Source organism: Lepidochelys olivacea (assembly GCF_965140295.1).
Source record: "Lepidochelys olivacea isolate rLepOli2 genome assembly, chromosome: 1".
Classification (NCBI taxonomy): domain Eukaryota; kingdom Metazoa; phylum Chordata; order Testudines; family Cheloniidae; genus Lepidochelys; species Lepidochelys olivacea.
In genome coordinates, this window is record NC_140411.1 from 234,061,227 (window position 1) to 234,080,868 (window position 19,642).

Genomic DNA, 19,642 nt, shown 5'->3' on the forward strand with positions numbered 1-19,642 from the left:
CATCTCAGACACAGCACATCTTCTGGGTAATTTCTAAACAAATTAACACACAACTGGTTGCAAGGGCTAGATTCTCAGCTGATGTAAGTCATCTTATTTCCACCGACTTCATTGATTTACATCTAAATACGAGTAACTGAAACATCGGTTTAGGGAAAAGGCCATGCTATCCTTTCAGGAATTAAAAAAAGGGAACTTTTCTCCTTTCCTACCCATAGAGATCAGCACCTTTGCTGAGCCATGGTGTTCCTGTAGGTGTCAGATGGGGATGAACAGAGATGCTTAATTCCTTACTTCCAGCAGGTTCAAAAATCTCAGGAACTTTGCGTAAATGAAGTGGGGCCTATCTGGAAAGCATGTTGCCGTGCTATCACCAGCAGCCAGTTTATGAAAGGATTAGACTGTCTGGCAAACTGTGGGCAAAGGCTGAAAGGAATGGGATTTCTGGGGCGGATTAGGGGAAGCAGTGTGCTCAAGGCAGCAATGAGATACATATTGGCTGAAAGGAAGAAAGTGGCCAACTGATGTTCAAAGTGGCCATTTTAAAGCTGCTTGTTTTGCCTGCATGTAAAGGCCCAGAAAAAGCATGCAGAGAAAGACCCTGGTAAAAAGACATGAACTAGGGTGAAAGGTCAATTGTAACCAGCTAGACAGAGAAATGATTGGCCAGGACTTTTGAGAGAAGCTCCTGTCCGGTATTGAACACCTTCAACTCCTGCTGAACTTTTTGAAGAGTTCTGGGCCCAAGCCTGCTGTCCAAATCTCCCACTTGCTTCAGTAAAAGTTTTGTGTGTGTGCAAGGACTGTCGGACTGTAGGTCTAAATTCCCAAAACTTAATCCAGAATTTGGATGGCCAACTTCAGACCCCTTGAAGGGACCTGATCTTCAGAAAGCGTTGAGCACCTGGCCTTAGAAAATGTGGTCCCTTTAAGGGGTTGCATGTTGGGTACCCAAAAGTCCAGATATCCAGAATCACTGGTCACTTTTGGAAATGTAAGACTGTATGTGATTTTTAGTAATTTTGTCCCTGACCCTGTAATCTGATCCATGAAGGTAGACCACTGACCAGCACCCACACACGCCGATCCAACTGCAGGATCAGGACCTTTTTCTATCCATTTAGTTGTATCTCACTGGAATTTTGTGTCCATCTGAAGTGGTTTGGTGGGTTTTCCCTATAAACTAAGTGCCTGATTGAACACCCATGAAAGGCAGCAGAAAAACTCCCAACTGAGCCAAATTCAGCTCTGGTTAGTCAATTAAGTTACACCAGGGATGCATTTGTCCCATTTGCTTTAGTGAGAGTTGGATCAGGCAATAACCTACAAAGGAATGAAAAAAGAATAGATAAAATAGTAAAGATGACAAATATCAAATAGAGACAATGGATGCAAATTTTAACAGAGCAACAAAGTATGCAAGACATAAAGAGGAAGTGGAAATGGCCTTGATCTATTGAGCATATAGAGACAGATGATGAAGAAAAGAAGAAAAAGAGAAGCCCCACAAATAATACTTTCATTTTTGAAAATGGAGATATTTATTAAGTTAAATAAATTCAAATTATAAATATCATAACATTTATTTCTGAAAAAGTTCCATCAAAATTAAACAAAACAATGAACTTGTTCCTTCTGATCATGCTTGTTATGACTCAGGCTATGGAAAAAAAGGCATGGAGTACTATAAAATCTAGGTCCGTTATTGAATATTACAAATGGGACTTCGCTAAAAATCACAAGAAATTCTTATGGTATGTTTTGTAAAATGTGACTAGAAAAAAAGACAACAAAATACAATTGTTCAATAAGTTCCATCACAAAGAACTCTGCTACGTTGAGTCGTCTAGACATTGCTTGTGCACAGTCACCATAGCCATCTTGAAGGGTAGACATTCTTTAAATCAGCACTGCACACTACTCGAAAATAAACAGATCAGACTGAAAGAACAGAACATATGTTATTGCCACGCAAAGAAAAGTTATACTTTAGTCCTTGTAACAGTTTTAGCCATCAGCAAATATTTGCTACATTGGAAAGGATTAGATTTAAGCTCTAATCACAAGACTCTAAACAACAACACATTTTGTGATGTTTGAACACTTTGCACAAGTACTTTTGCCCCTGAGTGTACCAAAATGATGCTGATTCAAGGAGATAGTGACACAGCATCCAGCCTGTGAAGGTTACATACATTATAAATGATGCAATAAATATTACATTTCATTCACAGGGGAAAAATGAATTCATGGCATTTTACAATCTCAGAGCATAATTGTTTGCTAATGCACTTTAAATACCATGCCAAGAACATGAAATATTACATTACCATCACACTTTTCAATGAACTGGGCAAAACAGGAAGGAATGCAAATCCACAAATTTTTACAATGAGAGTGTGAAATTAACCACTGGGCATAGGGCCTGCAAAATGTTGAAGCAAGTACTGCAATTGTGGCCAGCCCCTAATGGCCAGATACAAGGAGAGAGAGGCTCCCTGCACCAACAGTCCCTTTCCCTTGTGCATAAGATATCAGCTACAAACTGGTCCAGGTTAGCTCATCTTGTACCATTTTAACCACACACTACATTCCTGCTGACTAAAAATATGCAAAATTTCAAATCAATCTTCAAAAGTACTCATAATCAGCCTTGGTTTGAGTTTTGCTCGCATTCATGCTCTTTAAAGTTCCACAAACAAGGACTGTGATAGTTCACCCAGCTGGGTGGTTGGGGAATTTCTTCTCTCTCTAGTCAACCCTATTTCATCGCCATTGTTAGGACACCCCACTGCAAATACATTAAACTAAAAAGCAGAAAGTCCAAGCCTTGTTGAAAGGCAAAAAAGAGGCTGGAGGCAGGAATGGCTGTGTAGAGAGTCCCCTAGTAGGTTAGAGTTCACAGAGTTCAAACCTACAAAGACAAACTTTATGGGCTGCTTCACTTCTAGCTCCTGAGGGCCAAATTGCACTGTTTAGTTCCCAAACAGAACACAGCATGGGTCACGCAGCCCTGTCACTGACCTCAGTGGACCTTCTGTGCAGCGTACTCACCAAGAGCAGAACTGTTTCCATTAAAATCAATGGAAGGTAGGAACTTTTGAAGATTTGGGCCTTAATTATCTTTGAAAAAATCTCGGCCCAGGTTCATTTGACAACAATGACACATTTTTGCCTTTACCTGAATTCACGAATTCTCACCAGATTTATGGTTGCGTATACAAAATATCTATAATGAAAACACAAATTGTTGACCTGTTTTACCTTTCAATTTGGTTTACTTACTAGAAGCCACTAACATACTGTGCCTATCTGCATTCACTTATTTCCCATCCCTAGAATAGAATACTTGAGTCTATGTACTCAAAATATACAGTATGGAATTGTTGTTATTATGTTTAGACAGAGGCCCAAGTTTAAAAAAAAAAACAATAAAATGTAGGCTCGTGTCCATCTAGCATTATTCTGATGACATGATACAATCTCAGGCCATCGAGATTCTAGAAATACAAAGGGATAGACTTTTTCTGAGGCAGGAAACAAGTGTGTTTACTTTCTGAAGAGATTATGTGTTTTCCTTGCAAGTTTCTTTATGGTTATAAAGAAAAAGCTTACGTTGCAATCTCCAGAACCACAGTAGGTGTCATGAAGAGAAGGTAAATGGAATATGAGTTGTAGCTAAAAGAAACCTTTCCTTCCTCAGTTTACCTCTCTTTTCAGTATTGTTACAAAATAGCCCAGCTCATTGGCACAACAGTTTTAACAATCTTTTACATTCATCATCATCCACATGCTAAATTTGACATTTCATTATTAAAGTGGTTTGCCACTATTTCTTTTATGTTCATATTTTTTTAAAAAAAATCACTAGGCACCTTTAATCTGCCCTGCCCTTGTTTTTCACCATGGGCTTTCAGTGATAGTCAGAGGAAATCAGTAGTGACACATTACAAAATACAAGCATAAAGAAAATATATTGTACATATATCTAACTGAACAATTTAGAAGGCGATAAAGTTACACATACTTTCCATGAGTTTACATGACACCACTACTACTGCTGTAAAAATGGGGAAAGTAAAAAATGACTTACAAATGCAGATCTCATTTTTCTGATTTAGGAATAAGTGCTTTTTCTCCAAATGCAAAAAAACCAAACAAAAAATCTAGGTCTCTGAGTGACTGAAAATGTGTAGCATTTCTGTGCTATACGGGGTACTGTTTCATGGTTTTCAGCACTTTGGCCACATAATAGACTTCCTGATTTTTACGTGTCTGGAAACATATGGGAATGCTTTGAATCTTCTTCAGTCCCACTTGTAACAAAGAATATTTGTAGTCCCCATATGACTGTTACACTGAAAGCTTCTTCTGTTTTGAAAGAATCAACCAGTTTCAGTTATTATCAACCAGATATTCCCAGAGCCAGATTCTCTGACTCAGTTCTGACCACATGGTGCTCCCTTAGTAGCACAAATAGCCCTGAATCGAGTCTCAGCTGGCTGGATCAGAATTACTTAGAGAACTCCACAGGTGTAAAGCTGGCCAAGCCAGTTCCTGTGCCAATTGCCCCTCCACTCTGGCACAGGGAGGATGTCAGCAAAGGGAAGGGCAGGGATGGACCAGAGTGCAGCTCTGCTAATTCTCAGCTGGTGGTGTATGAATAGTCTAGGATCTATTGCTGGTTGTCATAAATAAGACTAGCCATTAGGTACTCAAAACAAATGCTGGGGAAGTTTGAGAATCAGGCAGCAGTAATTGACTCCTTCCGTTCTTGTGCCTTGTGGACCTCAGTGGATGAGAGAATCCAAATGTATTTAAAAGGCAGAATTATTCGTTTAGCTCCTTTAGAACAGTAGAAGCTTTATAAGGTGCATCTACTGTGTATAAACAGCCTATATATTATCTATTGGACACACATATGACATATATAAATTCACACATGAAAAAATGATGAAAATACTTTCTTTCATATATTATACTCCACACCGCTACTTTACACACATAAAAACTCTGCAGCAGGCTAACGAGGACTATGAAAAATGGCTTTCCACAAAAGGACCTAGGGAGGTACTTGCAGAGACTGATGCAAAACAAACTAGAAAAACATACAATAAAACCAGGAAAGGTAACTAGAATAGTACAGAACAGAGGATGGATAGGAATTATAAGGAGCTGTAGAATAATAATCAACATGTTTTTCTATTTGCAGTATTATAGACTATTGTTAAGTCAGGTTTATAAAGGAGGCCTAGATCTTTTCCCCAGAACTTTTGAAACTGACTTGCATTTCATTGATGCCCTATTGACTGTGAGTGCATTACAAATATTATACAGATTCACTGTTTGGTTGCCCTCAGTCTAGGCTAAAACCAAGGACTGTTACAGTCTATTTTCTAGTTCCTGATGATCATTGGTACTTAATGATCAAAACTAATTCCAGAGGTCCAGTGTCTATCACCATGCATTAGTATTGTGATGAAGAGAAATGGCACAGAGCATGGGAAGAACAAACAGCAGCTAAATTTTCAAGACAAGTAGCATCTGAGATTAGAATTGAACCTTTGATATAAATTACAGAAAGAACTTCCTAAACAATAAGTTTATTGCATGCAAAAGTCACCAGAAAAGGGGAAACGCCCCTCCTCCAACCCAAAAAGCAAGCAGGTGCTAGAAAAAACCTATAATGGCCTCATTAAAGTCTAACAAAGTCTTTTGACAATGAGTGGAAAACATTAGTATGATTTGAATTCAGAGACAATCTTTTATTTCAGGGTATGTGTTTCTGTGAAACAGGTATTTATTGGTAAGTCTTCATTGCTATGATGAAGGTTTTTGTCTTTACTTGGTTCATAGAAACTTTATTTTTTACATTTTTCCCCTAATGCACTATACTTGAATACACAGAATATTGTATGCTCCATTTATTTTACATATATATTGAAATAGGGTCTCATATTGGAAAACACATCCTGTCCCACTCAAAGTATGATTTGTTTTTGCACTATGATACCTTAATGTGGCAGGATTGTAAATTGCAATAACATGTCTGCTTCACAGTTGCAACCAACATATACCCATCCAAAGGAGCCACTTGTGCTTTGTATTTATGGAAAACAACTAGTTTACAGAAAAGTACCTTTAACTAAATAGCATAATCTTAGAATAGTTTAAAAACATATACATTTGAAAGGTTTGTAGGCATATTTCCATCAATTTTATAACTGTACAGCCAGACCCTCAGCTGTTTGAAATCTGCATAGCTCTATTGAAATGAAGGGCTCTACAATGACTTATGCCAGCTGAGAATCTGGCTCATAATTTGCTTCTGTGTTTTATTTGGACTTTCTTTTTTCCATTAAAAAGCAAAAACGTTCACTTACTGAGAGGGGTGGAAAACCCATACGGTCTGTTAAAACCTCTGACAGTCTGGAGGCAGTATCCTCACTGTACCCTAAACCAGGAAGGGTGAACTGGCTGTTATCAAATAGGAACTATCCAAATTGCCAACAAAATCTTCAACCAACTTTTTTTAATTTTCAAAATAATCTTGCCATTGCACTCCCTGGTTCTGATCAGAATGGAAGTGCTGAAATAATAAATCAATCGTTTGTATAGTGATTTTCATTTTCAAAGCACTTCACAAACATCAACTAATTAATGCTTCAAACACCTTTAAGGAAGGTAAAATATTATTGCCATGTTCCAGAAGGGGAAACCCCAGCATGGAGGCAGGTCAGTGTCAGAACTGGGATTAGAAACGAGAAGTTTGTGGCTCTGATGTAATCATGCTCCTCTCTGTGCATTACTAGTTGTATTTCCAGATTGACTGATATTGGAAGGACATGAAATCTCACATGCAAGCTTTTTCTTGCAAAATTTCCAGCTCTAATTAAACCTGAATCTTTTCCAGTGTGACTGTTACTATTTCTAGACTTAGGGCCTGGACCAAAGCCCACTGAAGTCAACAGAACATTGGCTTTGGATCAGCCCCTTCCTGAAATGTTTTTGAGCATCTTTCTTAGCTGTTATGGTGCCACTGTGATGTCTGCTGAAGAGATGGAGAAGTTAACTGCTCCAGGGAGGAAGGGAGCGCTGGTAGTCTTTGACTAATTTAAGTCCTTATTCAGCAAAGCATTTAAGCATTTGCTTATGCCTCACTGCCTTACTATATCATCATATATGTTTAACTCCACTACAATCCTGACTGGAATCTTTCTATGCTACTGCAAGACAGTATATATATAATGGTAATGGAGGTTCACTGCCAGGGAAGAAGGATCAGGACCACAGAAGAGAAGTTATCTTTGACCAACATTTGAATTGTTCAATTTTTAGATTGCACCTGGGGGAACAATGCAGGTTTTCCAGTATCCCGTGCATGTCATTTTGCATACAGAGGCCGCAATCCAACAGGCAAAACTCCTAATTATTTAAATGAGACTAAATCCTTACTTGCCTCAGTCTCAAGAAGCACTTCAGAGCAACAAATAAGCTAATTTTCATAAGTGATAAGCCACTACCTCTCCTACTGATCTATCTCAGTAGGAGCTGTGGTTGCTTAACATCTTTGAAAGTCAAGACAACAAAAAATATGTATTAACCTTGCAGTCACTGTATACTTCATAATACTGGTGGTAAATTAGGATCTGGTATAATACGCTGGTTTCAGAGCTGTGGTGAAAGCAGGGCTAGCTCCAGCCACTAAGGTCACCTCCCAATTCCCAGAAGCACTCAATGGAAGTAGGGCTTGTATGGTGCCATCCTGAGGTTGTAATGACCCCATACTCCCTTTGAATCAGGCCAAAAGTCTTCACACTGTTGAGGGGAGAACATGGAATGCTGTTTCAACGTTCACAGAGTGCCCCATGTGGTTTGCTGGTTGGAGATACTATACAACAGCTTCATTTAGACACTTTTTATTTTCAAATGTTCATCATTTTGGAGACAGTCCTACTAGGGCTCAATATACACCAGTGAAAACAATTAACAGAAATCAGATAGCAAATGACATTCTGTCTTCCAGTAGTTGTATACCGTGTATAAACAGAAGGGAGTAAGTATAACTTCCTTTTGATATTTGAGGTTCTTTTAGGAACATTTGCCAGTTTATGTTTATTAAACAGGCTAGTAAATTTGTTAGTAATTTCATAACTTTCAACTATCAAAATCCTGTTTCAATTGCATTTTTAAAGCATTCACTGTACAAATGCCAGATGTCTACTGCCAAAGAGCAGTCCTAGTGACAAAACATTCTTGCCAGCATAAAACATGAAAATAATTGAAATAAATGTAAAACTAATACAAAAATATATCTGGAATTCCCCCCAAACCACCTAGAAATTATTTTAAAATAATATCCTCTATGAAACAGTCTCAATACATGCTGCTTTATAGCCAAATTCTCCATTGGGTTTACACCCAGGACAACTCCATTCACTCCAATCATATTTACGGGGTGTAAGTCAGCACAGAATTTGGACCTTTATCACCAAAATCCATCCTATGGTTAGTTGGTAAGATTTAAAATGGATGATAACATCATTTATCAAAAGGTATGCTTTAAAGTGGCAGTTATTTATGTATATATTTTTCCAGACTCCTTTTATTATTAATTATTTTAAAAATCAGTCAAAAGTCAAAAGACTTCTGACTGATTTTAAAAATCATAATAAAAGGAGTTTGGAAAAATCTGACTTCAATAAGGCGACTGGACAGGAAAAAACGTGGAGGATTCCTTTAGAAAACCTTTACTTGTTAGTGAACCTGGACATGGCAAGGAAATCCTGGGCATCCAGAGAAGGAAAGTCCATACAGAAGCAGGAAGGGAACAGTATCACATGGTATCCAGAGCCATCGTTCCACAAAGGGCCCTACTGATAGGCAATATAGCCCCAAAATGGATGGCACTGGACACAGTGGCATGGCCAGGGCACTCTGAGGATATGCCAAATTCAGCACATCTCCCAGGAAGTATTTGCCAACAGGGCTCCCATGGAGCCCCAGCAACAGTTTAAAGCTGCCCTCCTGTGGAGGAATTACTGGGTGAAGGCAGCAGTGCAAATGTCACCTATCCAGTGGAGTGAATCAAGCCTATAGTGTTGCATCTGTGACATCGCAGTCTATTCCCGCAGCCATGACTGTGATGTTACAGACTCCTTGTTGACTAATTGCAGACTCAAGCAGAAGGCAGCAATGAGCTAAAATGAAGATATCCCAAATATTCTTTAGAATACATACTGCAGTACTGTAGAGTAACGGTCCAAAACACTACAGCTTACAAAAGGGATGCCGCAGAATTTGGGGATATTCATTATAAGGGTACTCTTTTGAAATGGCAAAGAAAATGATGGAAAACATGAGCTAGAAATAGAGGTTCATATTGTTACTAGGATACTTTAAATTGTTCTCCACTTTATATATTTCGGACCTGATCCAACGCCCATTGCAGTCAGTGGAAACACTCCCTTTGCCGTTAGTAAGCACTGGATCAGGCCCTTAAATAGAAAAACAGTAGATCTGCATAACTTGTACTGTAAATTTATACAGATCATCTGAAAAAATAAGACTCAGACTGCTCTGCAGATTGTTTTTAGTGCCAGACTAGTGCTTCCCACAGCTCCCATTGTCTGGGAACGGCGAACCGTGGCCACTGGGAGTTGCGGGGGGCGGGGACAGACATGCCTGCAGTTGGTCAACGTAAACAAAATGTCTCACAGCCCGCCAGCAGATTACCCTGATGGGCCGCGTGCCGAAGGGTTGCAATAGAGTTCCTCCCTGCAGAACCAAGAGGAGAAGTTTGTCCTGTTCCTCTGAAGTTATGTTGTCCCTATTTCCCAAAACCACAAACTACTGAAACTTTAAAGCAACTTAAAAGAGAGTACCTTAGAGACACACTCTACTCTTAATCAATAGCAACTCTATGTGAGCTCTCCCACACCTCACCAACTGTGGGACAAGGAAGCCCTCACTTTTACCAATACCAAGTGCAATGGCCTAACAAGATTCTACCAACCACAAGAGAGCTCTTGCTGCAGAGACATAGTGTAGTTATCTAGGGGAAGAAGAGTGGAATGCTTTCTTCGTCATCATCACCATCCACCTAAAGCATGAAGTTGCCTTCATGAAGGAGACAGTAACACAGGATATTAGCTTGTTGGAGGTGATATATGAGGGAGGAACCTAGGATTTCATCAACTTCTTCATTGTGGCATGACTTCCCCTTCTGTTATAAACCTGTACTCTCCTCCTACACAGCTGCTGCAGCAACCACAGTTTACTTTACTTCCACTGGGACAGTGACAGGTAGCTTTTCCCGCAACATGGCAGCCTTCTGTCTGATCACGAGAAAAACACAGACAAAACCAGGCAGCCTAAAATACAAAGTCTGTATCTGGAATTCTGAACTTTAATTATGCTTCAGGGTAGATCAAAAGCACATGAGGGAGCTTTTAGTGCACTGCAGTAGGATCTACACAGACACTCAGTGTGTGTCGGGTTAGTGGAGGATAGATTCACACGCCAGCTTGTCGTGAACTACGTGTTCATGTAGATAAGCCCTTAGAAATGTATGGGTAGAGCTATTACTTGATCCAGCAATATTCCTTATTCTTAAATAGGAAATACAGCTAGAATTGGTTAATATTCCCGGTACCAGAATGGAAGACTTTAAGTGTACCTTGGGCCTCTCTGGTTCTCTCAGCATTTTATAGGAGATCTCTCGGGATTCAGTATGATTGATTTCAAAATGTCAGGAAGGACCCATAGAGATCATTAGGAAAAGATTCAGTAAGTCTGCTGCTTCAATAAAACAGAGAAGGAATGGGATGTCCCCCATGCACAAGACAATTGCTGAGGATCCCATCAGTATCTCCAAGCCATAAGGTACGAACCACTGTACTAAGCTTTCCAGTGAAGATACCAATTTTCTCATGACCCTGCTCAGATTATTTCCCCAAAGCCTGGGAGAACAGAATTCCAAACTGGTTACGTTCGTACAGACAACAATTTCTCAAGAAATACTTCACAGTCCTGACATGTACAATAAAACACCAGTCATCTATTCTGGTCCCAAAAAAAGCTTAGTAAAACTTGCTACAACTTACAGTAAGGAAATTATTTGATTCTCTGAAATCCTTCTTTGCTGAATACCCTTGCATAAATAAAATGAACAGGTCCATCATGAAAGAATTACCAGGTTATGCAGCATTTTGTCACATTTGTTCATTTTACCTTCTTAATATAGACAAAGATAAAGCAAATGATAGAACCCAGTCAAATTTGAGCATACAAAATTTCTAAAACACTATGTAATACAAATAATCTCCCACCTTCTTTTAAGACTGAAATGCAAACTTTAATAATGATGCCCCTTTCATGTTCTGGAATATTAATCTTTAAAATGATTTTATTCTGAAATGTGCAGTTAAAAAAATCAGAAGTATGAAGATTTCTCTGTTTCTGTCCTACACAGACATTTGAGGGATTTTTAAAATTATTATTTCCATATTGCAGGCAGCTGACACTAAAAATAAAATCATCAAAGCATGATAGAACATACCAAAAAAAGAGCATTGCCTGTTTGGAATGAATATGCATAGCACAGGAAATACCTTTGGCAATCCAATGTCTGTTCTTGTTTTTTGCCGTTTTGACAGTTTGTAGCTACTAGTGATGGAGTAGAGAGCAACAAGGATGCAAATCTGAATTTAAAAGGCTAATCTTGCAGCAGAAATTGCAACAAAGATGACGTACCAATATTTTATTTTTGTCACAGTCCTAAAAATAAGAGTACTAATTTACACTGCATTAGAAAGTTTCCAGGACCATGGGCTGGCTGAGAAATAAATAAAATTAAAACAGTCTGTGAAGCGATGAAAAGGCTAGAGCAGCCTAAGTGAAATGTACACACTTACATAACTCACTGATTTCAAGGAGAGTGACTGTGTTATGTAAGTACCTGACAGGGTCATTTACTTTTTGCTCACTATGTAGTTTTTAAAGAGTGCTCCCAAGGGCGGTTTTATTTTTCAAACAATATCTTGGACCAGAGATGATCTGGGGAGAAAAATAAAAAATAAGACTTTACGGTCAGCATTGCAATACAAACAGGACGGGATCTAATCGCACAAACAGAACACCGCTTCAAGGAAAAAGGATTTTCATTGTTTTAACAAATTTTAAAAGACACCTGTACTCACTGTGTACCGTCTGTGCTACAAGTAAATTAAGAACCTGGGCCTGCATTCCTTTGTGGACCTCAAACTCCCATTGAGATCAATGAGCATTTGACGTAAGAAGGAATACAGAATTAGACTCAAAGAATGTACAGTAAATTGGTCAGGAGCAGCCCTTATTACAAAACGTACTATTCTACAACAATAGGCCAAAACCAAGCTACTTGAATTGTTTTTAGCTTCGACATTTCCCAAAGAATTTGTCAGTGTTTCATTAAAATTTATTACCATTTTCCAACCACCTCTAGTCCACAATGCTACATTAACATGGTTGTAAACTGAAGTGTTCTGGACTACCACTGCTAAACACTGTGGTTAGGTAGGGGTTTTCCCAATATACAGGGACTGCTCTATTACAAAAACTGGGCACTGTTTCACCAGAGTCTAAGCACCCTCAGCTCCGTCCCTTGAAGTCACGGAGAGCTGGTGGCTTGAAGGAAGGTAGTAAGAAAGGAAAGTAAGAAAGGGGGTTGTGCTAATCTGGAGTTAAATGGATTTTCAACAGCCAGTAGTATTTAGCACAGTCAGCCTCCATCCAACGCTTAATGCCCCTTTTATATTGATCTTTTAAAATGAGAACCAATCAAGATCAGGGATGCTGCTTCCAACAGTAATTTCATAATTATGCAGAGTGAATTCCATGAAAGCTACTTATTTCTCTGTTCCTTAACACTGTGTGTAAGGACTTGTCTCTTGTTTGGCCTTCATGTTATCAATGGAACAAGTAGCGTCTTTAAGGTCTCTGCAAATCCATAAATATTTTCCCCTTCTCTTTTAATTTTCTTTTTGGAGAATATGGAAATTAAAACGAAGAGGATCCCCCATGCCCTTCCTTATGGTCCTTAAGCAGAGGACTGGAGTAAAGGGGCCTCACATTGTTCTAGCTGCATTCTCAATACACCATTTTTATGAAGAAACCAGAGCTGTAGAAACTCTTCTGGCATGGCATGGAACCCAGAATCAGGCAACACATTGTCATAGTAATGATGGCTGATAAACCTTCCATGCAGGTCCACTGAAAAAGGCCAGAAGCCATAGATGGTTACTTCTTCGCACAGACCTAGGGCTGCGCTGACAAGGAAGAGACCTGTTGAAAGCCGCTTGGCATGGATTCCTTTGCTCTTCCAAAACTTGCCAATGTCACGGAGGAAGTTGGGATTGGCAAAGAGCACCGTCTGGTTGGCACCAAAGTCCTCCAGGGTGTAGTAAACCCGTAGGGATGGCTCTGTCCCCGTCTTCATAGAGAAGGCTGGCATATAGACGTAGCTATGGTTATAGACTTTAACACTATCCACAAAGGTTTTTCTAGACCAAAGCAGATTCTGGAATCTGTGAAAACAAAACAAAGGCATGGGGGTTACATATATTTTCCTGTTCATTTCAGAATCCAGCTCAAAACTAACCTCCCTGTATTTTCAACTATGCATGGATTTTCTCTAGCCAACCATGTGGACTGTTTCTGCCATCGTGTCTACCCATTCCCTATGCTTGTTAACATTGGTCTCCTCTGTCCCTTTCTCCAATGCCATCTGGACCTGTCTTTCTGCATCTTTCCCCTCCAACTCTTCACTTCTTTTCAAATCTCATGTGAAAATGTACCTTTTCTCTCCTTCTTGTGCCTCTGAATTTCTCTGTCCCTCTGCTATTATTGTTTTAGGTCCAGGAGAAAGAATGGGCTTGCAGTTGAGGCACTGGACTGTGACTCAGGAGAGCAGAGTTTGGTTCTTAGCTCTGCTAAAGACTAGACTTCCTGTGTGACTCTGGACAAATCACTGAGGGTGTGTCTACACTGCAGTAAAGAACCTGTGGCACCAAGTCTCAAAGCCCAGGCGAATTGACTCAGGCTCACAGGGATTGGGTTGCAGGGCTAAAAATTGCAATGTCAGTGTTCAGGCTCAGGCTATAGTCTGGGCTCTGAGATCCTCCCCCATTTTGGGGTTTCAGAGCCAGGCTCCAGCTTGAGCCCAAACAGTGACACCTCAATTTTTAGTCTCCGTAACCTGAGGCCCATGAGCCCGAGTCAGCTGACCCGGGCCAGCCATGGCCATGTTGTAGTGTAGATGTACTCCCAACCTCTGTACCTTAATTCCTCCTCTGTAACATAGGATACTTCTGTACCTCCAGGGCTTGGTAATGAAAAATCCATTATTGTTTGGGAGACACTCAGGTACTACAGTAATGAGAGACATAAGTCAGGTATAGGTATAACTGAAATATGAAAAGCATTTTGGGATAGGGTTTATACAAAATAAATGAAAATTAAGCAAGTATATTGTAGCAATGGGTTGTACCTGTTTAGAGAAAAATTAGATCCAGTCAAATTTTTTTTTTTACCCTGTGAAAACTGACAAATTTTATTGAAATTTTTAGCAGAAAGTTTTAACATTTCACTGAAAATGTTTTGGTTTTTCAGCTGAATTGCCAACAACTGAAGAGTTTTCAGTCTTCTAAGGGCAGCAGGGAGTGAGGATTTTTCAGGAAAACAAATATTTTCCTTTTTATCCAAAGCCCAATTTTCTGTCTGAAAACTTTTGGACAGAGAATTTTTTTTTTTACCAGCCCTAGTAAAAATCCTTGTTGTTCTGGCTCCTTAATAGTGATTAAAATTAAATTAAAAGGATCTAATTCAGATTCTACAGCAACAGCAGTAAGAAATATTTATATAACCAAAATGCATATATAAAGCCACAATCCATCATTTGTTTCTGTTATATCTTTAAGATTGCTTAAATATGGTGTTAGAGGTTAACACTGCTGCTAATTCTGTTTCCGGAACTACAAGGACTCTTAAGACCTAGCACTTGGCAAAAACAAGTTGCATGGAAGCCAATGTGTTGTTTAGGATAAATGGCACCACCGACCAAACAGACTGAGCTAAACTCAGAATTAATATACAAGATGGAGCAATGTTGTTAAGTGGGTTTACAGGTAGTTTATATTTCTAGATTACAAGTTAAGGAGCCAGAAAAATGTACAAGTTAAAGTAAAAAGACTCCTGTTGGCAACTACTAAGATGGTTTAAAATGGTGTAGATTTTTTTTTCTGCTAAACGGCTCCTCTGACCTCTTGACATGTAAATTACATCAGGTTAGACTTTTAAACAACTGACAAACACTTATTGATGAGTAAGGTTCATATTACTTTTGACTTCCACCCATGGTATCTAGTCCAAGGTAGTATTCTTTGATGAAAAGTAACCTCTCTATACTGAGGAATTAAATACTTCCAGAGATGCAAGATGAAGTGACTCTGGCAGGAAATTCTAGGTTAGTTTCGGATACACGCTTCCACTCACCATGGCGCACAGTGGCAAAGTACCATTGTTTGACACTGAAATGCCCTATTGAGGCATCCTGACAGGTCAGAGACTTTTCATGGATGATATTCAGGACCCAGTGGACAAACCTATTTAATTACCGGAGTCATTTGCTTGGTGTGGGAGTCTGGACTGCACTGCTAGGGTTTGCATATGTCTTGTCTTCTGCATGAATTCTGATTGCCTCAGGACAGAGTAACTTTTTTTCTGCACAGACGTCAGAGAAAGCATCCCTAATATTAGCTCCTTTCCTAATAGTTGAGTTATTTTCTCTCACACACACAAGCACCCTATGTACATAAACATTATTGCTGATATTTTCTCAGAGACAGAATTTATATTGTCTTCTCTCTACCACTTATAGCACCCTACCCCTCTCAAACACTGAGCAGTCTTAAAAGTGTTACATTATATAGGAATGACATATAAGGTCCAATTTAATACTGGCATTGTATAAGAGTCCAAACAGCAGAAAAACTAGGATTTCTGGTTACTCTTCCCCACTCTGCCACTGATATACTGCAAATCATAATCTTTGTGCCTGAAAGATGGGTGTAAAAACATCTTCACAGGGGTCTTAAGAGATCTAATTTTGTGTAAACAGTTTTGAAATGAGAGGCACTACATGAGCATACAAAAATAAAAATAAAAACCTCATTGGTCTGAGTATGAAACTAGCTGACCTGAAGCAGTTGATTAACAGCTCCTATCAGATAGGGCTACCTAAACATGATAGATCATCCATGGGCAGCAACATTGTGAGTGTACTTGAGCCTAATTCTAAAAGGAAATCACTTTCTTTTGAGCATTTACCGCCTAGTTGTTTGTCTAGCAATGGGGTTAAGCACAACCAAAATAGACAAATAGGACAATAAATTCATTGCATAGTATATTGCATTTGGCAGCCTCTGATAAAGCTTATTGCATTTGGCAGACACTGATAAAGCATGTGAAGGTCAGCCATGACTGCAGTGTACTGGCAGAGGAGTGCAAAGGGGAGTTGCATTTCCCTTTATACGCTGATGCACACAATAATGATTTGTAGAAGCCAGTACTCCAGTGCTATTCGTTCTTTGTTTTCACAAGTAAAGTGCAAGCCTCCCTGAATGAGGGGTTCACCCGCTGCCCATGTGGAAAAGCAAGAATCCTGGCCAGTTCTGGAACATTTAGGCTGATACATTTTGAGGCAAAATAATAATAATAATTCCCCTCACAAGCACAAGCTAATGTTGGTAGCTGTGCAAACCCCAATATCCCAGTGCGAGCTTTGGGAGGCATTGCATACTGTCCACCCAGGATGCAGGGGGAACACCACCTCCTGCTACAACCTCAAAGGGGCAGAGTGTGTGCTTCCCTCCTCCACTGACCAGCTCTGCTACCCATTGCAGAGGGAGGGGTAGGGACATGTCTTCTCCCTGCTCCTTTCAGGGATTCTAGCAGCACCACTGCTGCTAATTTAGTGCAGGCATTGAGCTCAGGTGAGCACAAGAATGCATTTGTGTCCAGCCCCTGAACACCTATGAGGAACTGGCCACACATTCTGGCCCTCTCATCAAAACTGTACCAGATACAATAGGGGCAAAAAGGTTGGCAAATGCAGACTGAGACCCCTGATGCTGGTATAAACAAATGGCTGCATTGTTTACCTCTGCAACACTTTGATCTCACAAAGCAGGACCAGCTAAGGATTAGCTTATTTCCCAACCAGCTCTGCAGCTCCTCCCCTCACACAGCCACCCACTGTTGTTACTTTCTCCCCAAATGGTAGCTCTAACTTCAGCCACAAAAAGGTAAAACATCCTATCAGAAGCTGGAGATACAGCTGCACCAGTGGTAGGGGTGAGCTTCCACACACCCCCTCCCCCAGGTATGATTCAGCACTGAACAAGAGCAACCACTTCTGGGGTCAGCAGATTTTTCAATCTCCATACAAATTCAATTCTTGACTCCTTTGCTGGAATTTCTATATGGATGGAACCCCTGCAGAAAATATTGCTGATTATGGAGGCAATTCTTATACTATGTGGACATCTGTCTACTAGGAACTGAAGTGACCGCAACTACCTCATTTCACACAGACCATTTAACAGCCACCAGATGGTAGTGACTCCGGACCTAATGCCGCTTTCCTTGCAAATGCAATATCCCCATGTACTGAGCTCTGTGTTTGCAGGAAATGTGAAACTGGGTTCTTTCAATCCCTGTCAACCTGAGCTAGATTTAAAATGATGAACTAAAGGTGACAGGTTCATTACCAATGCCTTCAACCAGCTAACCACCATCCTACCAGCAGTCCTGCTCAATCAATCAGAGTCACAAAGGTCAGAAATGGAAAAGACTAATTAGATCATTCAGTCCAACTCTCTGCCAGTATAGGAGATTATTGCACGCAGCCCATTTCCCACCATTCATCCCACTTTGGTTTTGAATAACGAATAACTAAGCACATAGAGCCATGCTTTGACCTTTTGCAGTGTGCACATGTACACACAACTGTATACTTACATACACATAAAGAGGGCCTAACATTTATGTACAGTAGTAGCCAGATTCTGCAGGGTAGTGAGCATCTCCTGAGGACAATGAGAGTTAAGAGGCTTAGCAGCTTGCAAAAACAAGCCCTAATACCTGGACTATATTGAGTGGAAGCAGGAAGACTGCTTTCACCAGAATTCTATCATCTCTTAATAGGTTTGAGACAGTTCACTTGCGGGATGTGTTAGCTCTTGGTTGTGACCGTGAACAAGATCGCTTCTTCAGTGAAAGATCTCCAGTCGGCAACACATGGCAAGTGTCAACTCAAAGGGACAGACTCTGAGTTGGTGCACATCACTATAGAGTCACTGAAGACACAGGAGTTATGGTGATGTGCACCGGCTGTCGGGCACCCTAAGTATTGTGCTCTCTGACTATTGATGTCAATGCATCTAGGGGGAGCAGCAGAGAATGACATATCCATATGAGATCACAACTTTGTACTGACCGGACCCCCGGGACTCCCACCCGCTATCCAACCACTCCCTGACTGCCCCAACCCCTATCCACACCCCTGCTCCTGGACAGGTTCTCTGGGACTCCCACGCCTATCCAACTGCCCCTGTTCCCTGTGCCCTGACTGCCTCCTGGGAACCCCTGCCCCTTATCCAACCCTCTGCCCCTGGCCCCCTTACCATGCCGCTCAGAGCAGCATGTCTGGCAGCCGCGCCGCCTGGCCAGAGCCAGACACGCTGCTGCACTGCCCTGCACGAGCACGCAGCCCCACTGCCCAGAGCGCTGCAGGAGAAGGGTGACAACGGGGGAGGGGCGGGGGGCTAGCCACCCCACCTGAGAGCTTGGGGCTGGGCAGGACGGTCCCGCGGGCCGGATGTGGCCCGCTGGCTGTAGTTTGCCCACCTCTGTCCTAACCCCTTGCCAATGATTAGTGGCCTTTACAGACTGCAGTCTGCCCCAGTGAGTGGAGGCTAGGTGATAACTGGCAGTAGCTAATGAGGCAAGGGGGGTTTAGAGGGTTGGGGGTTCCCCTGGGAGGGGAGACCCAGAGTGTGGGGGTATTCCAGGGGCAGAACCCTGAGGTAAAGGGCACCGGGGTGTGGGAGGGACATGGGGGGGCCTGAGGCAGGTGAGGAACTGGCCTGTAGAGCGTGCTCCGTATGCTGGAAAAGAGCTAATTCCCAGATGATCAGCAGGAGGTGCCGTGCCAGTGAGTCTCACTTCGCTACACAGATATTTTAAGAAAATGACATTACGTCATGGGGTGGGGAGGGGAGGGGTATCTCCCGGAATAGCTTCAGTCAGAGTTGGCAACCCTAGTGGGAGCTCCAGAAAGCATTGGTTGCAAAGTGGCTTTAAGCCACCTTTATGCTTCTCTGATCCTGAGCTAACTGGCTTGAAGTCTTCTCTGAATGACACCATTAGGATAGCTAGGGATCACTGATACACAGGATAGCCACTGCCATGCTCACTGACTCACCTTGCCACCCTGAGCTATGCCCCCCTATACTGGCTGCTGGGAGAGATTGCGGGGCAGGAGCAATTCTGCTAGCATTATGCTTCTTAAGCATCATCCAATGGTAGTTATGTTGGCTGCACA

General features: G+C 41.0%; 1 protein-coding gene across 2 annotated transcripts in view; it reads right to left on the reverse strand.

Moving 5' to 3' along the window:
• Window positions 1-3,397: 3,397 nt before the first annotated feature.
• Window positions 3,398-19,642, reverse strand: part of ST8SIA1 (ST8 alpha-N-acetyl-neuraminide alpha-2,8-sialyltransferase 1) — a 181,970-nt gene continuing 165,725 nt past the window's right edge. The window contains exons 5-6 of one of the 2 annotated variants that reach the window (XR_014709188.1): window positions 10,323-13,565; window positions 3,398-9,122 (exon numbers count right to left, since the gene is read on the reverse strand). Coding sequence is in view for 1 of the 2 variants with exons in the window: in XM_084611296.1 (XP_084467422.1) it covers window positions 13,079-13,565 (487 nt within the window). In the remaining variant the exon portion in view is untranslated. Of the gene's footprint in view, window positions 13,566-19,642 lie in introns of both variants that reach the window. The other variant, XM_084611296.1, reaches the window with a different exon arrangement.